The sequence below is a fragment of the Mobula birostris genome, chromosome 26 (genome assembly GCF_030028105.1).
Source record: "Mobula birostris isolate sMobBir1 chromosome 26, sMobBir1.hap1, whole genome shotgun sequence".
In the NCBI taxonomy this organism is placed as follows: Eukaryota; Metazoa; Chordata; class Chondrichthyes; order Myliobatiformes; family Myliobatidae; genus Mobula; species Mobula birostris.
The window spans coordinates 28,446,691-28,465,425 of NC_092395.1; the positions used below are offsets into that span (position 1 = coordinate 28,446,691).

General features: G+C 40.3%; 1 protein-coding gene across 1 annotated transcript in view; it reads right to left on the reverse strand.

Annotated features, from left to right (window-relative positions):
- Positions 1-107: 107 nt before the first annotated feature.
- LOC140188010 (hippocampus abundant transcript 1 protein-like) overlaps positions 108-18,735 on the reverse strand; it is a 79,119-nt gene continuing 60,491 nt past the window's right edge. The window contains exons 10-12 of the mRNA XM_072243887.1: positions 10,234-10,331; positions 9,006-9,172; positions 108-7,921 (exon numbers count right to left, since the gene is read on the reverse strand). Coding sequence (XP_072099988.1) covers positions 7,709-7,921; positions 9,006-9,172; positions 10,234-10,331 — 478 coding nt within the window. The 3' untranslated portion in view covers positions 108-7,708. The remainder of the gene's footprint in view (positions 7,922-9,005; positions 9,173-10,233; positions 10,332-18,735) is intronic.

An 18,735-nucleotide genomic window follows, 5' to 3' on the forward strand; every position in this document is an offset into this window, starting at 1 on the left:
AATAAGTTAACTTTCTACCTGTTTATTCTTTAACTTATTTTCTAGAGAAAAGTAGCCAAGGTATAATTAACAAAGAGGCACAAGCAGTCAAGCTAGATTCATGTACATTTTAATAAATACTTTTTTTGACAATTCCTATTTACAATTTGTACAGTTTTGGTAGGCACATTTGTAGGAGGCGACAAGCTTTTAACAAAACCTCCAGAGACAAATTAAAATGTTACACCATATAATCATTGCAGATGCAGTACTGAACCCAGTGTCTGAAACCCAGTGTCTGAAAAGTTAGAGAGCCGACCTTTTAAGCTGCATTTTAGAATAGGGCTTTTCACTTGGCAAGATATGCTTCATATAATTTCTGGTATGAAGCTGGAGATGTGCAGTTATGTTAAAATACCAATAAGTATGGCTCATTTGTTGTGTAAAGCTACTGATGTAACTTCAGGTCACTTCAAAAGCACATTACAACCAATGAAACACTGGAAGTTCAGTCACTGCTGTAATGTCAGAAACATGGTGGCTAATTTGCACACAGCAAGTTCCCACAGAATAGCAATGAGATAAATAACTAATCACTTGTCAGCTGAGAGATAAATGCTGGCCTGAACATGGGAAGCAAACCTCACTCCCCCTTCATACAATATTCTCCCTCTACTCATGGAAGCATTGAGATCTCTATTTAGCGTCCCAATGAACAGATGATAGCTCTGAACAATGTAGCACTTTCTTGACACTGGCACTACATACATCATGCTCAGGATTCTGGGTGGGGTGACGTGAAGCCACCACCTCATGTACACAGGAGCTTTACCCACTGAGGTATGGCTGACATAAACAGCTCCGCTAAAATGCATTTGGCTCATAGTGCAAAACTCCAGATGCAAATCCGTGATGCATTTCCTGAAGCACTGTAAAGCCTGGATAACGTTATCTTTGTACATCTGAATAATGTCAGTGATTCCTGTTTAAAATTGTATTTCATTTGATTCAATGCATCGGTATGAAGAAATATCTTTCATTTAATAACTGATAACAAATTTTGGGAGGAAGTGTAATAAAAAAAAATCACACATTATCAATGACTAATTTTAAACTCTCACCCAAGTAAATCAAGCCAATTCAAAACTAGCCAGGTAAATTGTTTTCACTCCAAATATCTTGATATCATCTTCCCCAATCATGCTCTTCTCAAGTGCTTTATTTTTTGCTGTACTTTACAGATACAACCACTCTGTGGACAGAAGAGGCCATTGATGCTGGAACGTGGAACGTCAAACAATCTGCTGGAGAAACTTAGTGGGTCAAGCAGCATGGCGGGGGGGGGGGGGGTGCCGATGGACTGTCCTGATGCAGATATGACCGGAAACGTTGCTAATTTCTTCATCACTCCCGAACCCCACCACCATAGGTACTGCTCAGCCAGCTGAGTCCATTCCAGCAGATTACTTAACTATTTTGTGCCCCCCCCCACCCCAGCATTTTAAAGTGGTCACTCTTCTAAATACAATACAGCTTATATACAGAGTTTTAGCTGAGCCAGGTTCGTCGTCTCATCCAAACATCTTTCAAATTCCTTGGCCACAGAATATCAATGTATATAGTGGATAGAATGCTGAATAAGAAAATCCAAACTTTCAATTCAAAGCAGATCTATATGACCTAATGTAAATCACGCTGAAGTTAGAACAATCTAAAGATAAACCTTTCTTCTGGAACAAGTTTTTCAACTATCCTGGATTCAGAGGTTTGTAGGGAGTGATTACATGCATTGGGGCCTAGACGATTACAAATGTAGACATTCTCACTTTTCAGAGCAGGAGTTCACAACCTTTTTTATGTCATGGACCCCTACCATTAACCAAGGGGTCTGGGGACCCTAGGTTGGGAACCCCTGTTTTAGAACATAACAAAAATTTATTGGGCTGCATCTGAAATCAGGATTCATACAATGGAGGCACCCATAAGATGTCCAACTAGTACAGAGTAGTGGCTGGGGTGTGTAGGTTAAAGATGTGGGTAAAGAGTAGTTTTTGGCCTATTATTGGAAGAAAAGACAAAACTGATGAGTGCACTTGTCAAACAGAATATGGAGTCAAAAGAGACCGCAGAGCAACACACAAGATACTGGAAGGACTCAGCAGTTGAAACAGCACCTATGTAGGGGGAGGGGAGGGGAGAGGAGGGGAATGGACAGTAGCTGAATCCCTCCAACATCCCATGTTAGAGATGAAGAATGGGATACATTTGAGCAACCAACACCATTTTCCAAATTCCTGAATGCAGGATCACACAGAGCTGAAGAATGTAAAAACAGGAGGAGGTGGTGCACAGAAAAAAGATGTGGAAGCTTACTGTATTCAATGGATCAGTGAAATCTAACAAGTGCCAATACTACTATGACAAAACAAGCCTGGTGCTTCTTCTTCAGTGTTTGTCTACCCAGAAAAATAACCTCTTCAGCATGATTCTCATTCAACATTTCTGTGTGGTTGCATGGTGATTTGGTGCCGAGTAAGCAGCACTTTGTTAAGCTAGATCTTACTGAAGCAATGAAATATGTGACAGGATGAGAGCTGTACTATGATTTTCTCCTTAAAGAAATAAAAGGACTTTCATTTCTACAGTGCCTACGATAGCCCGAGGGCCTCCCAAACAGAAGGAATCCTGAAGTGTATCCATAACTGCTCATGAGAAAAGCAGTCATAAGTCTGCACAAGAAGCTTGTAAAATTGAGCAAAGTGCTCCTGACCAGATAATGTATTTTTTTTTGTTGAGATAAGCACTAGCCCACAATATCAGGGTAATGTCCTAACTCTTCTGTGCAACAATGCCATAGGAACTTTTACATCCTCCCAAGAGGCAAACTGGGTCTTGGTTTAACATTTCACTAAGAAAAGCAGCACCTTTTACAATGCAGGTTAATTCAGCCTGGCGCTGATCACTATTTTATGATACCAAGCTGTGACAATAGCAGGACAATAGCTGAAGATATGACCTCCACTGATGGGTTTACCTAGGTTTGAAACTTGACAATCACAGTATCTGCATCAACAGTTAAGCTTGCTTAAAAACTTCTAAATTAGCAAAGCTTTGAACAGGAAAATATATTTCTAAAATGCATGATTAAATTATTCCATTTAGTAACACTGTTTGAAGAGTTTCTCCACATGTGCAGATGGGACAGAACTAAACTCTGACAACGAGGATCAGTTAATCTAGTAGATAATCTTGAAAACAAAATTAACGTTCTGCAAAAAACTTCAAGCAAACATAAAACATAGCTTTTCATATACCAGTTATAAAAAGACAACCTCGGGAGAGGTAGATAGGATGGGTGAAAGTGGAGATTTAGAAAATTACCTCAGCTGATCACTAAGCACCATTCGCAAATGTCATTGAAAGCCCATTTATGAACTTTGCTCTCCCAGCTGATAAGGGAGGGTAAAATTATTGTTGAGATCACTTAGTATTTTCTTTGAGCACCAGCTTGGGCAGACGCTTACCTGAATATAGCTAAGCAGCGATGTTTACATAACTCACTACATCACCTAATTACCTTCCAACTCAATTCATTTTACCAGAGGAAGAACTTGTTACTGTGAGAACAGAAGCTTTTGATCATGACAAGTTGTTTTCTCTAGTTTCTAGATTTTTGAAGCAGATTCTGTAGATTATCTACAGCTAGGTGATGTTTAGATAGAGTAGATTGTTGTACATTCTCATCTGCTCCAAATCACTGGGTGTCAACATATTGTTGGCAAACTCAGCCTAGTTTAGTTTACAGGTTACAGGTAAGTACAGGCAAGCACAAAAGCAGACTTGGCTGTCATATTTGAAGTGGATTCCCTTACCCCACTTCCATATGAAGTACATTCTGAGAATTCAAATTCTTTATTAACCATTAGTCCAGCTTTCACCATGAAATTAAACATTTCTATTGCTAGTGCAAGTGCAAATCGTAACTTCAGAAGCAATGGCATTTCAAAGCTAGTATTTAGCTGGACTGTACTTGATGCTTCCAAAGTCCTGAATCTGAGAACCCAGTGGGAATTTTCACAGTCCCATACATCCTCTGATACAGCAAATCATCACATAAAAGTTAGTGAGGGTCAACGAGCTGAATAGCCCAAACCAGAATGACATGTCCTCCATCAGCATCTTAAGACAAAGGAATTCAACAGCAGTCATCATGTGGGGTTGAGCATCGGATGATTTTATAACCCTGTGCTCACACTATTTTATGCATGATCAGATCAACTGCAGACCTATATTCTTCAATTCTAATCTCATCGTAGACCAAACACTGGAACCAAAATATAGTGGGCTCCACAGCCATCTTGCTTCGACAATTAAAAGTTCTATAATGCTTTAAGTGCTTATTACTATCAAGTTCCCACATTTATCTACCAGCTTCCAATGAAGGCAAGTCCAGATACGCTCAGCCACTGCCCAAACTCTCATTGGGCAACATATGAAGGACAGCCGAAACATTTTAGATATACAACATCTTTTGGTGCAAGGTACAACACCAACCCTGAAAAGGCTTCAAAAATAATGCCCACCCTAGATCAGTTCTAAAATAGCACACATATTAAGGCCAATTTGACTGGCGCTCAAGAAAAATCTAAAGATAAATTGAAATATTGTTTGGCATATATAGATATCTAATATAATTCTATAATTTCACTATAAACTTTTACAGTAAATGTTACACAAACTTGTTGAATTTTAGTGTACTGTTACAAGTACAATTATCCTTTGAGGTCTATAATAACCTCCCAATGCCCACATTGGAGCATCAAAGCTTATTATCCCATCAGATTTTACTCGTCATATGGGTAATTCAATACTAATCAAAAGTCATAATTTGTCAATTTAAAGTGTTTTTTTGTTGAACATGTCCATTTTCTACAACCTGGTGGCAAGCAAATTATTTGCTTTGGCCCCTTGCTGGATATTGCATCATTGTGTTTCTATCTCTTTCAAGATGCTTTTGCTCAGCACACCCTCCCCACCCCCAAAAAAAGTCATTTACAGCTTGCAATAGTCAACAGGGCACAACTTTAAGTTTTTCTTGGTACGTAACAGAGTTATGTAATTAAAAAATAATTGAAACCTCTTTCAGTCATTAAAGGTCTGGTGTTTGTGATGAGACACTTGGCTACAGCACATCAGCTCTTTCAAAACCATTAGTAAAGACTAGAGTACTTGGGGGTGAACAATTGTGTTGCACAAAATATATTATGATTGTTAATTTTCACAGGGACTCCCCACAAATATCAATGACTAAATTACTTCCACAGTATATTTGCAATGAGAGACAGGAGTAGAGGAAAAACACTGACTGACCTTATGGTAAAGAGTCAATAGCTTTCACACCATTTAAGTAGACCAATTAGCCTTTCATAGAGAAAATAAACACAGATCACTAGTTTACACAAAGGTAGCTTCAATGTCCTCTCTCCCTCTCCTCCTCCCCTCTAATTAACTTCAAAATATAAAAGTACAAAATGAAAATAAAATTTACAATTGCTATAAAAATGGCAAATGAAAACAATGGCACTGTTAATAGCAGAACCAGATGCTGGAGATAGCGGAGGCACATGCCAAGAGAGCTCTGTAGGTGAATTTCTTTCTTTCAGTAGCACTTCATATTGCAAAATGACCTGCAGTCTGGATCAAAAGTGCACAAAGAACAGCAGGGTATTTACAATGTAGATGTGCAGTGTATTGGAGGGGGAGAAATGGCTATTCTGAAAATGGTGATAGCACACTAGACCACTTCCAGCACAGGAAGCATTGAAAATTATTGTATCATCTCATCCTCGACAAAACATGCATCTTGTTTTCTTTACAATGATTACTCAAATGCACATTCACCCTTGATAATTCTGAACTGCCAGTATTCAGGTTGACCACAGGGGCTTAGTGGCTTACACTTTACAAGCCATGCACACGGTCTCATAGTTCACTCAAACGACAATGTCTGTGGTGAGAGTTGAATAATTTGAACACAAGGGCGAGTGGTCATGAACGTAGAGGTAAACATGTTCCTCCCCACCAGGTGTTAGGCAGCAGAGTAACTAGGAAGAGAACTCAGCCTAAACTCTAATACCAGTGCAACTGAACCTCACAGTATAAAACATTACTTAAGACTTCTATGGTAGTCTACAAGAATCTGTTAAAGGTAGCTCGTAGAAAATAGGTTGGTGTTAGACTGAAACAGACTGGTGTACCATGAAACTTTCATTCAACTCAGGGCTATGTATAACTTGGGTATAAAAATCCAAATGTTTTTTGAATTCATTAGTTATCAAAGTGGATTAAGATTGCTCTAAGATTAAAGTTAGGGGAATTAACCAGGTACATCATCCTTCAAAGGCTGTCTACTGGAACAGCAGTTACTACTCCTGCCCCATTGACAAGCAAAATGACTTACAAGTATTGCGAATCAGATCGAGCTAGAGTGAGCAAGTGCAGGAGCTGGAGGTAGAGAGAACAAGCAAGGTGTGAGTTACTCATCCATCCTTAGTCTGTCAACTGCCTTCAGACTGGGGAGTTTCTATAGTACAATATGGTGAAATAGTGTTTCTGACGTGACTGAGAAAAGTGATCACCCAGTTCACAGCCAACTCAAACGGTGTTGATTGGCTTGGGAATCCAGTTGTTTGCATGGCTTTCTTTTCCCGCCTCCCTCAATAAAAACAACAAGATTGATCAGGAACGGTAGTTTCTGCACAGTACCAAATGGGGCACTTGACTTGTTCACCAGCTCCCTCTGCCTTCTTCCTCATACCTTCTGGATCTCCACAATGACTGAATGGAAACACAAATTCACCATGAAGTTGGGAAAAGTTGTCAGTGGATGAATCTCAGTACCAACAGGAAACCAAACTGAATGAGTACCAAGTACACATGAGTGGAAGACAGCAAGACAGGTGTTCATAGTGCCATCCAAATAATCTAACCAATTTCCCCCGGGATCAATAAAGTATGACTATGACTATAAGTGTTACTGATTAGAGATTATGGTTCAAATACCAATGTGCTGCTTTAAAAACAATTAGCTGTTTATGCATAGACCAAAAAGCTAGTATTAGCATACACATCTAATACACACCATTCCCACCCAAAACTCCTACGTATGCCCCACCCCTCCATTTGGTTAATACAGACCTACAGCAGATTGTCAGATATCTGAATTCAGAACTGTCCGAATTTGTCCAATGAAAAGAAATTTTAAACGGATCTTTTTCCTACTTTTTGTAAATTTCAGTGGCGTTATAACCAAGCTTGTGGCCACCTACAAGATGATATTTCTGGGAAGCCCCAATAGTAGCACTGTGTGGAAAAAAAAACATTCGAGTATAAGTAGCGCAGCAATTTGCCAAGCTATTGTAACAGACTTCTGGTGTCTTGCACAAGGCATTAAAAAAAATGGAGAAATGAAATCCTGCACTTACGGGATTTGGAGATCGTACCCAATGACAAACAACCCAAGATATTCCAGACTCCAATACGTTGAACAGGTGGAGGACCAGAAGGCATTATGAGAAAAACATTTTTAAACATTAAATTAATAGATGAAACTCTGAACTGAATAACTCAGAGAAAATATCAGTATTTCTGAAATGAAAACCTTGGGTCAACAGCCATGTCTGACCTCCATGTCCATCTTGAGCTGCACTAGATAGGCAGCTCTTCACCATTATACACAACTGTCTTGTAATAAGGGTTCCTTTCCATCCGGGCTTGTGCTCTGTGGACTGTGCGTATGACCTTGGGACCCATTACTGTGTTTTTTCCAGCTGCCAGAACGCAGAGGGAGACCGCTATGCTCAGGGATGAACAAGGCAACCAGCAGAGAAAGCAACACCGAGCATGCTCCAAACAGAAAAGGAGGTCCTGGGATTATGGTGCTCTGAAAAGAACAAGGAGAAAAAAGGGGTTAGTAGAACTATACATTTCCAACATAACAATATTCTTTAAAAACATTTTGTTTCAATATCTTTGTTACTTGTGTTTACTAGGGGATGTACAATTAGAAAGCAAGTAATGAACTTTTACATTTAAAACATATAATACTGAGATCCAGCTGTGAAGTACTTGAAACTGCGGTTACTTTAGTACGCAAATATGAACAAGTAGACTTCTGCAAGTTGCTGTCTCACACGGTTACAATATGAATTAATTGATCTGACTTAAGAGGTGATGACTGAGCAAGATACAGAAAGCATAACGCTAGAACCCCTTGCGTTCAACTGTTTCATCACAAAGCTCTGCAATTTCAAGTAATTTAAATGGATGCCAAATGGAGTCAAATACTGCAGCACCAAATTCCTTCAGTTTTCTTGCAGTCAAGTCTGTCAAAAGTGACTCAAATCATTTAATAATGATGAAGCAGGAAGATACGCAAGTTTTTAGAGCATTTATACTTCTGTGAATACATTAGATTGAGTGTATTCAAACACTTCAACAATTACTCTCCCCAAAAATAAAATACTGCAGATGCTGGAAACATTGAATAGGTTAGGATGCATTTGCAGGGAAAGAGAAACATGTTCAAGTAGATGATCCTTCTAAACAAATATCAACCCGAAATGCTAACTTTGTTTCTCTCTCCATAGATGCTGCTCAACTGAGGATTTCTAATATTTCCTTTTTTTTCATACCACTGCTTTTAAATACTTTTTTTTAAAACTACAAGGCCCAGAATATTTAATTAGTTTTCCTTTTCCCTTTATTTTTGCTGCCATTCTGGTACACACCCTTGCATATATGCAATGGTTTGATACACTTTCTGAAGCAAAGCTCTCAAGGGACAGACAGAATATACAAGCTGAGGCTTAAATAGTGTTCTATAAAGTGTAATTTGGTTTATATACCCTACAACTACATGTAAAGGTAAAAGTCCCATGCAGCCTTCTTTTTAAAGAAAACATTACAGGCTGAATATAGTTCAGGATATATCTACAGATGTGCACAGACAAGGAAACATTTTTTACCTCATCAGTGGGATTCTGCATGTTCCCTTTTGGAACTTTACCAGGGTTGTCAACATCTTCCATTTCATTTAGTTCCACGTGGAAAAGGTAGAATACAAATCCATACAGTGCTGGACCAAGACCATTACAAAGCCCACGAATTCCTGTAATCATTCCTTGTACAACTCCTGCAGAAACAGGGAAAGATCAACTCAAATATATAACAATTAAAAACTTCATATTACAGCCATTGTTTTCTAATGAAGGAATGAAAATTTACTTACTGAAATTGCACCCAGTAATCTTACAATTGTTCTAGCAATTGTCAAAATAATAACTGCGCTCCACGTTCCTTTCAATAGATGTTGTCTGACCTGCTGAGTTCCTCCAGCAGTTTGTGTGTTATGCTCATGCCCTTGATACATATTAACACAAGAACAATACAGGCTACTTAACTTCTCTAGCATGTTTTCTTATGACCTCCAGAGGCACAGCATCAATTACTGTTTGTAGAACACATCTATATTTCTCCTGCCCATTCACTTGTGCACATTTCCCCTAATTGTATACTTAAACTTAGATTATGCTTTCTCAATCCTGGTATTCCCACCCCACCAGTTCAAATCATTCAATGGTGAGAATAGTCTCCTTCCTTCATTTCCTACAGAAACACTGGAACTTCCCTGTGGATATTTTCCATAAATGGTAGTAACACTGCACTACCATATCCATTGACCATGTTTCTAAGTAAGGTGTTAACAGGTTGATTGGCTATAAAAGGCAACACAGCTAATTGGAGATTACAGCTAAGAGTGATTGGAGACAGAAGCTTTGTTTGTGTGTACTTTCCATTGACTCTATTGTATTTCTTTGTTCTACTGTGATGGTGACATATACATATACATAATACATTTTCTTTGAACTTTGAAGCCAGAGTGATTTCTTCCATCCTTGCTTGCCTACAACTTACTGTCAACGCAATCAGCCTCATGTACTGCCATCCAACTACACAGCCCAAGCATTCACCAGGTTCCTCAGACTTATGGATTCATTACAGGGCCGTAAACAATTAAAAAAAAGGAGCAAAAAAAAAGACTTTTCACATTCATCTGATCGGAATATGGGCAATCAAGGAACAAAGAATGGCATATTTGCTTGCTGGCAATGTTTAATTATATCAAGTTCAGGAAGTTTTAAAAATAGTTAGCTCTAGACAGGGTGCAGTTTGGAGACGATGGAAAATTCCTACCTTGCTGATCTGGGTCAGCATTCCGAGAAACAAGGGCACTGACTGCCGGGAAGGTGATGCTGGACATTGCAGCCACAGCACCTGCTGCCCACATCATCCTGCAAGAACAACACAGAAGCATTTAGTGCATCAAATGGTAAACACTCGAACAACTAGCCGGTATAATTTAAATGCCCCACTCCTCAGACAGCAAACGTGACCCATAAGACATAGGAGCAGAATTAGGCCATTTGGCTCATCAAGTTTGCTCTACCGTTCTATCATAGCTGATTTATTTTGCTTCTCAACCCCTTCTCCTGCCTCGCCCCCATCACCTTTGACAGCTTTACTAATTAAGAACCTATCAACCTCTGCTTTAAATATACCCAATGACTTGGCCTCCACAGCCATCTAATGGCAATGAATTCCACAGATGTGCCACTTTCTGGCTAAAGAAATTCCTCATCTCTCTTCTAAAGGGGTGAACTTGTATTCTGAGTTTGTGCCCTTTTGACCCAGACTCCCCAACGACAGGAAACATCCTCTCCATATCCACTCTGTCTAGGCCTTTCAACATTTAATACGTTTCAATCAGATTCCTCCTCATACATTATTCTTTTAATTCACAGGATCATTCTCATGAACCTCCTCTGGACCTTCTCCAATGCCAGCACATCCTTTCTTAGACAAGGAGTCCAAAAATGCTTACAACACCCAAGTGCAGTTTGACTAATGCCTTATAAAGACCCAGTATTACATCCTTGCTTTTATATTCTAGTCCTCTTGAAATGAATGGTAACATTGCATTTGCCTTCCTTTCCACCAACACAACCTGTAAGTTAACCTTTAGGGAATCCTGCACAAGGACTCCCAAGTCCCTCAGCATTGCCGATTTCAGAATTTGCTCCCCATTTGGAAAATACTCTGTGCCTTTACTTCTTCTCCCAAAGTGCATGACCATACACTGTATTTCATCTGCCAATTTCTTTGTTCATTCTCTTAATCTTTCCAAGTCCTTCTGCAGACCCATGGAAACAGATACAGAAGCACAAGCAGTGAATCAGCTTCAGGCACCTACACTGCAGCCTGGCAAGCAGCAACTCGGTGCCATTGCACATGAAAAAGTGAAGTGGAAAAGCAGCTGCAGGTTGACTACTGCCTTTCCTAATAACCTGTGCATTCACATCAATATCCTATTGTAAGAAAAACAGGCCACGTCACGAAACCTGGTTGTACTCAAACAACTGATTTTCACACAGACGATAAAACTACCACGCTTCATTAACTACTACTCAATGTAACATGTTTAAAAACCATTTGGGTGAACACAAGTATTAAAAAAAAGAACTTCATTAATTTCGAGGTTTGTAAGTTTTTAAGGAACATTCTCACTACTGTTCTCATCACTCAATACTCTGCATGCAGCAGTGAAATGTACTTAGGCAAGCTAATTGTTCTATTTACACTGTTCAGCCGGCAGTACTTCATCACTTTAATTTTGTACGGCTGGTTTGTACTAGATTAAATTTACAACCAGTCAGCTGTGATTTAAACCCAACAACTCCAAGGCTTTTTGTTGCCATAGCAAATACTAGCAAGTAGTTTTGCTCTGTTCTTTGACCTCAGGGGAAGAGAGCTAGGAGCAGGTGGTTTTGGCTGCGTGAGAAAATCAGATGTGAAAGGAAAAGGATGGGTAGCCTAGGACAGAGAAAGCAAATTGCACATTTATTATACTGCAGGCAATCAGCACACTTACAATGATACTATAGGTTTAATGTACAGGTATGTAGAAAACAGAAGTTGACTATTCTGCTCTATTCCACCTCACAACACTATCATAGCTGCTCATCTATTTCAATAACCAGTTTGTTCCTTCTTCCCATATCCCTTTATTCCCCTTGATTATTAAGTGATACATCTATTGCCTTCTTCTGGTTTAAGATGGCACTACTGAAGGGGGTGACAGCTTATTGGCGGTTTTATAAGCAAGAAATACGACTAGATAGTGTATTAATAACACATTTTATGTGGAAAATTGTGGTAAACAATCAGTGTAATCAATGAAGAGGCGAGTGAAGGTCAGGCTGATCTGAGGGTCGAGGCGTGCAGACTGAGTCAGAGCGAAGACGATGCATGTACGAGATGAAATTGGAGCCAAAGATGGTGTTGGTGACAACGAAGAGAAGAAAAATTGGAGCAGAGTTGTCTCGGTGCCCGTCAACCTAAACTGGGAACGAGGTTGGATCCATCTAAGTGCTGGGCCGATTTGAAAACATCAAGTATGGGCCAGCCCAGAACGCATCATAAGACCAAAAGACACAGGAGCAGAATTAGGCTATCTGGCTCATCAAGTCTACTCTGCCATTCAATCATGGCTGATCTTTTTTTTTCCCATCTCCTCCTCAACCCCAGCTGCCAGCCTTCTCCCTGTAACCTTTGATGCCATGTCCAATCCAGAACCTATCAATTTCTGCCTTAAATACACCCAATGACCTGGCCTCCACATGTGGCAACAAATTCACCACCCTTTGGCTAAAGAAATTTCTCCACATCTGTTCTGAAAGATAACCCTCTGAGGCTATGGCCTCTTGTCCTGGACTCTCCCACCATGGGAAACATCCTTTCCACATCTACTTTGTCTAGGCCTTTCAACATTCAAAAGGTTTCAATGAGAATCTCCCCTCATCCTTCTGAATTCCAGCAAATACAGACGCAGAGCCATCAAACGTTCCTCGTATGATAACCCTTTCATTCCGTTGCAATGGTGCCTGGGTCCTAATACGAGGGTCAACCCGGCCCTTGGACAATTTAAACGCTGGGATAGATGGACTGAAAAGGCAGGGTGTGGGGACTGGAGGTGAGGATCACAGCAGGTTCTGCTCCACAGCATTTTACTCCACTCTCCTCAGGGCCGAGGCTGTGTCATGCTCCAGCTGCTCTAGGCTTAGTATCTACAACCTTTGCAGTGATTTGCCCCACTGTGTGATGAACTGAGACTGAGGCTATGGACCTGCTTTGGGTTTATGGATTCAATTTCATTCTGAATACTGATGCTTGCACAGTTTGAGAATAAGGGGTAGGCCATTTAGAATGGAGTTGAGGAAAAACTTTTTCACCCAGAGAGTGGGGGATATATGGAATGCTCTGCCCCAGAAGGCTGTGGAGGCCAAGTCTCTGGATGCTTTCAAGAAAGAGATGGATAGAGCTCTTAAAGATAGCGGAATCAAAGGTTATGGGGATAAGGCAGGAACTGGATACTGATTGTGGATGATCAGCCATGATCACAGTGAATGGCGGTGCTGGCTCGAAGGGCCAAATGGCCTACTCCTGCACCTATTGTCTATTGTTTGCATGATTTGCTTTTCTCTTTCTGCACATTGGTTGTTTTTTTTAAATTGGGTTCTTTCGGGTTTCTTGTTTTGTGGCTGCCTTTAAAGCAGGCAAATCTCAAGGTTGTATAATTTATACGTACTTTGATAACAACTGTACTTTGAATATACTTAATGACTTGGCCTCCACTGCCTTCTGTGATAAAGAATTCTAGAGATTTTCTTCCCTCTAAGGTTCCTTCTTATTTTGGTTCTCACTAGTATAACCCGAGGCCAGGGAGTACTCAAAATCTCTAACCTTTGGGAACATCCTCCTTATATTTATTGTCTAGTTCTGTTACAACTTTTTAGATTTCTCTCTGATCCCCTCGTTCCTCTAAATGCCAACAAATACAGGCCCAACTGATGCATTACCCCATAGCAAGAACATCCTTCCACAATTCAGGTAGCTAAAAATACAGTACAGAATTCAGTAACTATCACAATACTCCAGATCTAGTCTCACTATGTATTGCTGCAGTAAGACATCCTTACCCTAATACGTATATCTGGAATAAAAAGGACACCGAGTGACTCCACTATGCACTGCTTGCAGGGGTGAAATATGTTAATTCCAAAGGAGCAGAAAGGAAGAAATTAAAGGAATTGTACTAATGTAGAACTGGTGGCAAATATATTTAATGGTTCCTATTAACATATTTAATGGCAGCTTTAAGTACAATTTAGGTATTTAAGAGAAACTTTTTAACCTAGAGCGGCAAGAACATGAAAATGTTTCCCCACAGCAAATAGTCAATGCAAATAGAGAAACATTTAAAATGCTGGATAAACTTCCAAGGGAGGCAGGGATTGAAATGGAGAGTGCATGTCGAAAATATTGCTAACTTAGATGTTACAACTTTGTGACATGCAGAGATCATGATGCTGTGAGCCTTCATGGTTTAGCCCAACAACAGAAAACTGACCAAGTTATCAACTAGACAAAAAAAAAACACACCTAAGAATATGGGGAACATTAGATGCCAGTTAGGACCTTGATATATAATGACAATACAGTAAAAGTCTACTCTTTGAAATCACCTCAGAGTGGTGTGGATGTCAGTACAGAGAGTGCAACCTGTATTAGATTTAGGAGAACTCATCCAAAAAAGACTGGTGTTCCATCCCTAGCAACATTCAATTATGTTTGATAAGTACCATGCAAAAGTATTCAGCCCCCAAACATTTGTTCACATAAGTATTACGACCAGGGATTTAGATCAACTTAACTGAGAATTTTTTCGTGAATCACATGCTCCTCCCACCCCATCCCCCCACCCCAACAGTAGAGCCCAGAAAACAGGAAAAATTATACAGCATGAAAAACTAAAAAAAACTGAGATGTCAGTAGTTCAAAATTATCTGTCCCCCTTTGCTCAGTGCTTAGTTGAACCATCTCTCACAGCTATTTCTGCCAGTAGTCTTTAGGATAAATCTCTATCAGCTTTGCACAACATGGAGCAAGATTTGAATCAGAATCAGAATCAGGTTTATTATCACCGGCATGTGACGTGAAATTTGTTAACTTAGCAGCAGCAGTTCAATGCAATACATAATCCAGCAGAGAAAAAAAAACAATAAAAAATAGAACATAATAATAATAATAAACAAGTAAATTAATCACATATATTGAATAGATTAAAAAACGTGCAAAAACTGTATATTAAATAAAAAGTGAGGTAGCGTCCAAAGCTTCAATGTCCACTCAAACTTTGCCAGGTTGGTAGGGGAGTGGGCCGGAGACAGTAATCTTGCTTGAAATGCTCAATCAGGTTAAGTTCAGGACTCTGATTGGGCCACACAAGATCATCAATTTTCTTCACTCAAAGCCACCCCATGGTTACTCTGACAGTGTGCTTTGGGCCATTGTCTTGCTGAAAGACAAACTTCCTCCCGAGTTAAAGTTTTCTGGCTGAGGTTAGCAGGTTTTTAATCTAGGACCTCTGTATTTAGTAGCATTCATCTTCCCATCAATCCTGACCAGATTCCCAGTCCTTGTGCTTGATATTATCTTCACCATGTTTTACAGTAGGGATGGTGTTCCTGGCTGATGCGCAGTGTTAACTTTACGCCACACATACCACTTAATGTTGAGGTCAAAGACTTCCATTTTAGTCTCATCCAACCACAAGACCTTTTTCCACATCTTTACAGTATCTACTAAGTGATAGTTTGCAAAGTTTTTATGAGCAACGATATGTTTTTTTCTGCCAGGGCTTCCTCCTTACCACTCCTCCATAAATACCCTTTTTGTATGCAAGGCCTTAGAAATTCTGGAGCCACGAACGTCATCTCCAATTGGAGCACACTCAGAGTGACTGTTGGCATCACAGTAGTCTCTTACAATTGCTGTTCTCCTCCAGTGACTAGGTTTGGAGGGAATGCTTGACCTAGGCAGTGTGGCTTAGTTTCATTTTTCTCTTTCACAATGGACTGCACTGAGCCCTGAGGTATGTTCAGTGAGTTGGTCCTGTATCCTTCCCTCCTTCCCCACAATTGTGTATTTCCATTATCATTTCCCTGACTCATCTTGAATGCTCATTTCTCTTCATTCTGGTTAGAATTTTTGAAAATCTACCATTCTTTTGGTCCTTACAGAAAGGGGGCATTTATTCAGGTGATCCTCCAAAGTTCTACATCAATAATAGTGACCATAATTCTATCTCCTTTACAATAGCATTGGAGAGAGATAGGAACAGACAAGTTAGGAAAGCGTTTAATTGGAGTAAGGGGAATTATGAAGCTATCAGGCAGGAACTTGGAAGCTTAAATTGGGAACAGATGTTCTCAGGGGAAGGTACGGAAGAAATGTGGCAAATGTTCAGGAGATATTTGTGTGGAGTTCTGCATAGGTATGTTCCAATGAGACAGGGAAGTTATGGTAGGGTACAGGAACCGTGGTGTACAAAGGCTGTAGTAAACCTAGTCGAGAAGAAAAGAAAAGCTTACGAAAGGTTCAGAGAGCTAGGTAATGTTAGAGATCTAGATGATTATAAGGCTAACAGGAAGGAGCTTAACAAGGAAATTAGAAGGCGCCATGAGAAGGCCTTGGTGGACAGGATTAAGGAAAACCCTACATTCTACAAGTATGTGAAGAGCAAGAGGATAAGATGTGAAAGAATAGAACCTATCAAGTGTGACAGTGGAAAAGTGTGTATGGAACCAGAGCAGATAGCAGAGGTACTTAATGAATACTTTACTCAGTATTCACTATGGCAAAGGATCTTGGTGATTGTAGTGATGACTTGCAGCGGACTGAAAAGCTTGAGCATGTAGATATTAAGAAAGAGGATGTACTGGAGCTTTTGGAAAGCATCAAGACGGCTAAGTTGCCGGGACCGGATGGGCTGTACCCCAGGCTACTGTGGGAGGTGAGGAAGGAGATTGCTGAGCCTCGGGCAATGATCTTTCCATTATCAATGGGGACGGGAGAGGTTCCGGAGGATCGGAGGGTTGCGGATGTTGTTCCCTTATTCATGAAAGGGAGTAGAGATAGCCCAGCAAATTATAGACCAGTGAGTCTTACTTCAGTGGTTGGTAAGTTGATGGAGAAGATCCTGAGAGGCAGGATTTATGAACATTTGGAGAGGTATAATATGATTAGGAATAGTCAGCATGGCTTTGTCAAGGGCAGGTCGTGCCTTATGAACCTGATTGAATTTTTTGAGGATGTGACTAAACACATTGATGAAGGAAGAGTAGTAGATGTAGTGTATATGGATTTCAGCAAGGCAATTGATAATGTACCCCATGCAAGGCTTACTGAGAAAGTAAGGAGGTATGGGATCCAAGAGGACATTGCTTTGTGGATCCAGAACTAGCTTGCCCACAGAAGGCAAAGAGTGGTTGTAGACGGGTCATATTCTGCTTGGAGGCCAGTGACCAGTGGTGTGCCTCAGGGATCTGTTCTGGGACCCTTACTCTTCGTGATCTTTATAAATGACCTGGATGAGGAAGTGGAGGGATGGTTAGTAAGTTTGCTGATGACACAAGGTTGGGGGTGTTGTGGATAGTCTGGAGGGCTGTCAGAGGTTACAGCGGGACATTGATAGGATGCAAAACTGGGCTGAGAAGTGGCAGATGGAGTTCAACCCAGATAAGTGTGAAGTGGTTCATTTTGGTAGGTCAAATATGATGGCAGAATATAGTATTAATGGTAAAACTCTTGGCAGTGTGGAGGATCAGAGGGATCTTGGGGTCCAAGTCCATAGGACGCTCAAAGCAGCTGCGCAGGTTGACTCTGTGGTTAAGAAGGCATACGGGGTATTGGCCTTCATCAATCGTGGAATTGAATTTAGGAGCCAAGAGGTAATGTTGGAGCTTTACAGGACCCTGGTCAGACCCCACTTGGAGTACTGTGCTCAGTTCTGGTTGCCTCACAACAGGAAGGATGTGGAAACCATAGAAAGGATGCAAAGGAGAATTACAAGGATGTTGCCTGGATTGGGAAGCATGCCTTATGAAAACAAGTTGAGTGAACTCAGCCTTTTCTCTCTTAAGCAACGGAGGATGAAAGGTGACCTGATGCAGGTGCATAAGATGATGAGAGGCATTTATTGTGTGGATAGTTAGAGGCTTTTTCCCCAGAGCTGAAATGGCTGCCACAAGAGGGCACAGCTTTAAGGTGCTTGGGAGTAAGTAGAGGAGATGTCAAGGGTTAAGTTGTTAGTTTTTTTAAAAATGCGGAGAGTGGTGAGTGCGTGGAATGGGCTACCAGCAACGGTGGTGGAGGCGGATACGATAGGGTCTTTTAAGAGACTTTTGGATAGTTACATGGAGCTTAGAAAAATAGAGGCCTAGTAATTTCTAAGGTAGGGACATGTTCGGCACAACTTTGTGGGCCAAAGGGCCTGTATTGTGCTGTAGGGTTTTCTGTTTCTATAAACTGGGTGCTTTGGAAAAGCACCTGAGGAAAGTTAGCGTAATTACAAAGGGGAGAAATACTTTTTCAGCCTCACAATTTATTTTAACTCTTCATAAATTGTTACCAGGTTTTGGAATTTTTCCTTTGAATTGACATGAGGTAAAATGTTTTATAGATAAAAAATCCTACTTCAATAAATTTGAAATTTAGCAAGTGGGACGGTAAAATGCAAAAATGGTTCTGAGGGCCTGAATACTTTTTCAAGGCACTAAATAATTATTCTTATTTTAC